Raw genomic sequence first — 8,480 nt, 5'->3', positions numbered from 1 at the left:
TATCCCTCTCAAGTTCAGAGAGTCAACCGTACGTGACTGTCACACTGGTGTAGCCCTGAAACATGACCGTCATATCACGACAGTCATGACGAAACTTCAACCTGGTTTTTACATCTTCTCCATTTACAGCCCGTGCATCTACAAAAACGTTCAGATTTCAAATATAAAGTTCTTACCCTATGGCCACGGATGTTACAATTCACTTCGAGTAGGTATAAGTACCCGTATCTTCCGTATTGTTCAATAAAAAGCATTTTAATCCGATCGATGGCTATTTTCCTCATAGAGTTATAGTTATACTGTATCAGAGTGCAGTACATTTCCTAACCGATAGGGTCATCATGTGGTTGAAAGCATAATGGAGAACGGTTGACGAAAATGGCCAACGATCGGATTAAAATGCCTTTTATTGAACAATACAGATGATACGGGTACCTTTGAAGACCCGTACATAATTGAAACATCCGTGGCCATGGGGTTAATACTTTATATTTGAAATGTAAACGTTTATTTAGATGTACGGATCGTGAATGCAGAAAGTGCAATAACCAGGTTGAAGTTCAGCCATGACGCTCGTGACGGACGAGCTAACGCTGATGATGCTCTACGCTGATTGGGTTAAAACCCGGAATTAAGCAAATCCAACGGCCCCATTGGACGGGCCGCGTGTCAGTCAGTCACGAGCTATGTCAAGTCAACCTGTTTGCCTGCAGGGCATCAACAGGTTAAGATATATTATATTATATTTTATTATGAATTATCTTTGAGTTGATATCTTATAGGAACACATACTGTATATAACATAACAATAACAACATAGCTCGGACACAATGGACAATGTGTTACATGCAGTGGTGGAAAGTAATAAGTACATTTACTTAACTGTACTTAAGTACAATTTTGTGGTGTTTTTACTTTACTGGAGTATTCTAATTTTCAATACTTTTACTTCTACTCCACTACACCTCAGAGGCAAATATTGTGCCTTTACTCCTCTACAATTATTTGAAAATTTTAGTTACTAGTTACTTTGCAGATATAAATTATTATATTATAACACATACATTAACCACTTCAGCCCTATTTTATACATAGGCTGTTTGAAAATAGCCGATCTACAAGTACACAACGCATTTTCAAACATTCTAGTACTTTTACTTTTGGCACTTCCTACATTTAGATGCCAATTTTGTACTTTTACTCAAGTAACATTTTGAACACAGGCCATTTACTTGTAACAGAGTATTTTGATATTGTGGTATTGGTACTTTTACTTAAGTAAAATATCTTGAGTACTTCTTCTACCACTGAAAGCTACCCCTTTAAAATATCCTTTATGGCCACCAGCCTTATTATTTTAACTCTATGCCACCAGCTCTATGACAGTTTCTGTCTGTGCTGTCATGTCTACCAGCAGTGCTTGATTCTTATACTACCACCTAGCGGCTGCGTGCGGAACAACATCACCAAGCTGACTAAGTCTGCAGGAAAATTAAATGACTTGCAAAATTGATGATAAATGACCAGTGGTGGAAGAAGAAGTACTCACATTTTGTACTTAAGTAAAAGTACCAGTCAGGGGATCTTAGTATAATCTGAGCGTCAATTGGAATTGAAGTAAAAAAAAATATCTATTTTGATCATACCAATACCACAATGTAGAAATAAAAGTCAGGTATTCCATATTTACTGGAGTAAAAGTACAAAAGTATTTGCATTAAAATATACTACGTACTGAAAGTAAAAGTACATAGATAGATATTTTTTTATTTCGGTGTCCTGCACACAAAGTGCCCAACCCTCATGGGTTTATAAGACACCATTTTACGCTTATAACATGTTTTACAATATATTCACGTAATATATTGTAAATAAAATAGCAGATCGACAAGCACATCAAGCGTGTCGATCGGCCATTTTCAGTGAAAGATTTCCCCACAATAACATAAAACAGAAAAGACACTAGTATAGAGCCCTTAGGGACTCTGGTCAACGTCAACCACATGAGTGGTTCAGTCACATATAATCTCTCAAGAACAGATTCAGAAGTGAAAAAATGCTGGGGGTGCTGTTTTTCCTTTTTATTTGACGATGGGTTCCCAGATTGAGGCACGTGAAACACAGTTTTGCTTTTTTGTTTTCTAAATGTGAGAGATGTTTTTCATTCAAAAATCTAAAGAGGATAGTTGACAGTGAAAACATTACATTCAAAGGATGGAAAATGGAACAATGTGTTGTTCATCCTACCTGGTTTCATCAATGCAAAGCCACTGCTGTCTATATCCTACTTATGTGTGGGTCAGATATAATAATTGTAAATACTTTTGCCTACCACTGTTCTATTGGATGCATTGTGCAACATCGCCTCATAATAAAATGAAGAACACACTGTAATGAAATACAATAAAAACAAAATAAGACAATTCTTCAACTGGAATTATTACGATGGAGGCTTAAAAGCTTGGGAGCCCCAAAATCCTGTTGATGTGCACGCTGGGGAAGACCTCGCCGGTTGAGTGTCTTAATGGAAGTACCAGAATTTGGCGGAAGTACCGCCCAAGGAAATGATGCTGACGCTTTACAAATCTGTTTACATTCTCCGTCAATGAAACGAGCATTATGTTTGGTCGAAAAAGATTGTTTCTGGGAGAAATACGTGCGACGGAAGTCCTGCCCCTATAGACACGCTCTGGATTAGGTTGTGACCAGGCTTTTCTCTTTGCAGATGAGTAAGGCTGGGAACAAGGCTAGTTGATGTGTGTGATAGGAAGGCCATTCCAAGTTGTGTACTGTATACTGTACACTACAGCTTTGCGAATCCATGACATCCACAGGCCAGTCAGTGTATTACATGAGTTCAATACATGCTGTGTTCTTATGTGGGCTCCAACGGACTAGTCCACCACTGGAAGTTTTGGTTCCTGGTTAGTTTCATTGTCTGTTGCATTTTGTCATGGTCGTTATGCTTCCCTCCTTATGTTCTCTTTGTTTTGCAGTAGTGCAAAGACACACCTGAATACATACAGTATATATCAATACAATATCATGTAGAATTGCATACATATTTTAAACACGCGCACACGCGCACGCGCGCGCACACACACACACACACACACACACACACACACACACACACATACACACATACACACACACACACACATTGAAAATTATGGCTTAAACGTTCATGGAAATGATGCACTCAAGCTGAGGTCATCACATCGGCAACAACATGATCATACAGGAAAAAGACACCTGTGAGTTGCCCTGTAGCATTCTTAATACCTTAAAACCTTATCCTTAATGGTCCATTGTTACACTGTCGGATTTAAACCAACACTCAGGATTTTACAATATCATTTTACAATATCATGTAGAATTGCATACATATTTTAAACACACACACAGGCATGCACGCACGCACACGCACACACGCGTACACGCACACGCACACGCACGCACGCACAGACACACACACACACACACACACACACACACACACACACACGCTGCTCAGGTGCTCTCTGGTCCTGTGATCATGCAAGTGTTCTCGTTGTCCTTGTAAGCCTCTGGTGGTAAAGCTTCGTACTGTCGTCGGTACAGCAAGCGGTTCACCAGCGTGATGATGAACATCTCCAGAATCAACAGTTGCTGGCTCATCACTAGAGAGACAGAGCGAGAGGTCACATGATAAATGCACATTATATTTATTATATTTATCTGCTTGATCTATGGGTGTTATTATGTCTGATTGATATGTAACATCTGATCTAAGTTTATGCATGTTATTATATACGAGTGATATGTGACATGTTGGACACAATGAGATATATGGACGTTTCCTATTCACTTGAGGGGTAATGGGGCTAAGTGCTGTGGGTGATTGGAACATTGGAGCCACCCGACTTTACAAATGGAGGGAGTGGCACGGGGGGAGGGGAGATCAAACAAACAACCTGTGTACTAGTGTGAACGGGTGAGAAGAGAGGAGCTCCTAGGCACCAGCGTTACTATGTCAAGTTATCGTTTTAACTAAAAGTAAGCTGCAGCCAAGAAGCAAGTAATAGCGTGCCCAGTGGAAGAGGAACGTGCCGTTGCTGCCGCTGGATTTATGAATGAACCGCCGGTCACCGAGAGGATTCTGACGGAGCCGCGGGTGAGATAACTCCATATTGCTGTTCCAGTGGATTACAATTAGGGGTACCCCGAACGTATTATTATTTGGACCGTGTATCAGAAGACATTTGCCTTTCGTTTTGGATCATTATAGGACACAATAGACATTCTCGGGTCCGCGGATTGAAGAGGCCGGTTGGACTATAACGAGGGGCTGTTTATTATTGTCACGCAAAGCGAGTGAGCGTCTGTTTGCGGTAGTGTTCTGACGTCATCGTGTAATTGTTTATTACTTACGTTTGAACTGGTGATCTAAGGGGTTTCTGGACAAAGTCTTGATTGTTGATTTGTTGTTTTGGGTGTTTCTTTTGTGTATTAGGGAAAGAGATAGGGACAGATTCTATTTTAAGAGCCTGCAGTGTACTGTTTATTTGCCATTTGATTTGTGAATTATTATTTTTGTGGCTTAATGACCTCAGTTAAAATCCTGCCGATCTCGTTGTTTCTCCTTTAGTTAATAATTATCCTTCAGAGAAAAAGGGCGATTGTTACACACAGGTAAGATGATAAAGTCCAGCAGAGAGCTGCTTCATATTTTATGAATGGATTTATCAATGAGTAAATGAATATGATCAGCGGTTCACAACATTTTTTACCGGTTTTACCAATTATTTGGGGGCCCATTTGCAATATCCACCTGGCCCACCAGTGGGGACGGCCCACAGGTTGGGAATCGCTGATGTGTAGATGGATGAATTATACTCACAGTATCCTCGTGCCATGGAGGAATAGGGCGGGGCACAAGCGATGGTACCATTCATTGCCAGGATGTTGATAATGGCACTTTGAAGTTGACTCAGGATCAGCACCAGCTAAACACACACATTATTAAATTAAACACAACACGATCACTGGAAAATCCAAAACCAAAAGCCATAAGAACTGTCAACATACAACCAGTGGCCACTTTAACAGGTACAATGCAAACAACCTACTCCTGTGTTTAATGAACACAGTGGATTTTACTGTCGAGATTGGGGTCCTTGAAATTAAAAAAGTTGATGATCACTGTTACAGTGTGTAGTGTTTACTGAGCACAAATACAGTAACCCTCTTAATGAGAGATATGACTGGATGGCGACACCTGCCTGATACTCAATAGGTGTCCTACCTAATAAACATTTTATGTGTATTTATCCAGGACAATGACAGGTTGCTATGCAGCCATGTGTAATATGGATATATTGCATGTGCCTGCTTAGAAGCATAATGTTCATGTGTGAAGCACCTTACCTGGTACATTGCGTACTTGGGAATGATTTTGAGCGATCGCAGGGTGGTCCTCAAGTGCATAAACATGATGGCGACGGGCCACAGGGCTATGATGGTCAAGACGCCCACCCCCGGGTTGATCCAGATGGCTGCACCAGTGATGTTCATCTGGAACACAATCACACCCCATAGGGTCAGTTACAATTAGAGAGAGAGAGTAGAGAGTGGGTAGGTAGTTCACAGAATACCTTTACCTCAAATGATACAAGCTTAATAAAAATAAAAGTATGTATCCAGCATATTACTTATATAGGACATGGCGGGAAAAAAGGTACATACACAATACAATAGGCATATGATTATGATAATCACAGGCCTGATCTCATCTGCACCCGGCCATTAATATGCATTATATTTTCATATAGAGATTTTTTGGCCAACACGTTATATTTCAGAACTGCATGTTTTAGATTTATTGTTTCCTATATAGTACTGTCCAAAAAATGTTATATACATATATATATATTTGTATATTTATTTTCACAATATCTATAGGGATAATATACTGTATCTACTGTATATATATATATATACACATATACATGGATCTTGTATGTCATCACGTCTGTGTGCATTACAGAACAAACACTGAATCAAGTTTGTGATTTTTACAAGTGTTTGCAAATGACATGTGTGTGAGCTTATTAACATCATCAACTCACGTCAATCAGGTTAAAGTTTCCATTGGTCCAGAGGACGATGGAGAGGACGGTGAAGATGATCTTTAACAGGGCAAACTGGAAGGAGCCCAGCTTCAGCAGGAACAGAGAACGCCTGGAGTTATGACATTGAAAAGATTGATGTATTAAAACACTGTAACCAGTCATTCTCATCATTGCCTCCCAACCCTTTTTTCCTCGGAACCCCCCCCCCCCCTTCTTACATCGGACAAAAGCTGAGACCCTCCACACGCATGCATGTGTACACACTAGTGATGCGCGGGTCGGGTTTTTTCATGACCCGCCCCGCCCCGCCCCGCGACGGAACCCAACCCGCCTCAACCCGCCCCGCGAACCCATATATAAATCTATGGCTCAACCCGCCCCGCGCCCCGCGTTTTTTTTTTTATTCTGTAAAATCATGGTTAGAAAATAATCCCCAAGTGTATTCAAACTGTTTTATTGTTATTATTCTTATTCTTATTAGGAATAAAGACAAAACAAGAGCATGTGATTTATTTATTTTTTTTGCGTGTGAGAGCGGCTGACCCGCTCTCCCGCAGCCCGAAATTCTGACTTGACCCACCCGCGCCGCGGGTTGACCCGCGGGTCCCGCGGGTTACGGGTCAACCCGCGCATCACTGGTACACACACACACACACACACACACACACACACACACACACACACACACACACACACACACACACACACACACACACACACACACACACACACACACACACACACTCTCTCTCTCTCTCTCTCTCTCTCACATACACACACACACACACACACACACACACACACACACACACACACACACACACACACACACACACACACACACACACACACACACACACACACACACACACACACACACACACACACACTAAGCTATATTCCTCGTTTGACAAACAGCAAAAATAGGAAATCTACAAGCTCACATCGCAATGTTCTGAGAGCTTTTGGATCTGCTATATTTGCTATTTTATAAAAAGTAAAAACTATTGAATTTCTTCAACTACTTTTTATATTACAATGACACTCCCAAAATAGGACTGCAAAGTTCAAAGTGGATGAAAGTAAATCATGATTTTATTCAACCTTTAAAATGTTTGACTACCTCCAAACAGATGAGCAGTCCCCCATGTGATCTTTGGCGTTTGTGGGAGGAGATGTGCACTTCTGTTCTAGACTGTGCTAACAGCTGATGAATGCACCATAATAGCCTGTGTGGGGCAGCTTTCAAGCACATGACACCAGGAAGATAAATCAGCCTTAAAGCGAGATTCCACTCTGTGTCTCTCTTGTATTAGGAAAGTTGCTTACCTATATAATACATTTTGCTCATAGCCAGCTCTGTACTGTACCAGCTCTCTACATGCAGGACAAAAATAATAAGTATACACTGTAACCATGCCAGATAGTGTCCTTACCGTAATGAACTGTTGTTACTTTACTTCCGTGCCAATTAGTCTATTGAACGAGGAGAGTGGCCATCTTATGCATCATTACACAGCTTCATAGCTAACGGCACAAAAGACAGCCTAAGTCTAACGAGTGTCCCCTTGTGGAGGATGAATCTATAATTTCCCCTCCTGCTAAAACTCCCCACAATCTCCATGTGAAGGGGTAGTGAGCGGTTGTCCATGATAGCATCCAGCTTCCTCATATAGCGAGGGAGCTACTGTATACATGAGCCTATTAAACAACATTTAATAGGCAATAGTTTCGGTCAAGGACCTTCTTCCGGCATAACTAATGACATGCCTGAAGAACGTGGGGTCAGTGGCCTTTGTTTTAGCCAGTAGGGAGTGTGATAGGTCTAATATATGATGAAACACACAGAGGGAACCCTCCGTACACTGAGAGGGTTAAATGGCCGAGGGGGCATTCAACCTGTCCTGCACAGAACAAAGAGTAGACCTTGCTTCGTTTTTGTTAAAACATAATCAGTGACATTATACAATATTCAAAGATTTTAAACTAGACATCATCGACTCATGAGCCTTGTTGCCAAAAAGTCCTTTCTCCCTTGAAATCGAATGGTTATAATCTGTAACTGTCTTAAATAAATTGATTTGCTACGATGTAATTAATGCTAACACCTGACAGAGGGCAGGATTTTCATCTGAGCTGAGTATTGACCCCTGCCTCTTGTATGCCGTCTCCTCTCAAACACGTTTTGTTTTTATTATATCCGTCTATACTGTGCATGAAACTGAGAATGAATACTAATATTTTATGCAAAATCAGCATCGAAAGAACAGCTACTTATAGAAAGGAGAAAGACCAAATTGTCAGAATTAGAATGTTTATCGTTGTTATTATCATTAAAACCGGGAAAGCATCTGTGTTATTTTAGAT

The 8,480-nt window shown here is 40.8% G+C and overlaps 1 protein-coding gene across 1 annotated transcript in view; it reads right to left on the bottom strand.

The window, feature by feature from the left end:
* Positions 1–2,010: 2,010 nt before the first annotated feature.
* Positions 2,011–8,480, bottom strand: part of slc51a (solute carrier family 51 member A) — a 19,524-nt gene continuing 13,054 nt past the window's right edge. Inside the window, exons 5-8 of the mRNA XM_084048504.1 lie at positions 6,111–6,222; positions 5,410–5,556; positions 4,883–4,988; positions 2,011–3,662 (exon numbers count right to left, since the gene is read on the bottom strand). Coding sequence (XP_083904630.1) covers positions 3,514–3,662; positions 4,883–4,988; positions 5,410–5,556; positions 6,111–6,222 — 514 coding nt within the window. The 3' untranslated portion in view covers positions 2,011–3,513. The remainder of the gene's footprint in view (positions 3,663–4,882; positions 4,989–5,409; positions 5,557–6,110; positions 6,223–8,480) is intronic.

This window comes from Gymnoscopelus microlampas (genome assembly GCF_963454915.1).
Source record: "Gymnoscopelus microlampas genome assembly, chromosome: 22".
NCBI lineage: Eukaryota > Metazoa > Chordata > Actinopteri > Myctophiformes > Myctophidae > Gymnoscopelus > Gymnoscopelus microlampas.
The sequence above is the reverse complement of the archived record's forward strand: the minus strand, read 5'-3'. Positions and strand labels throughout refer to the sequence as shown.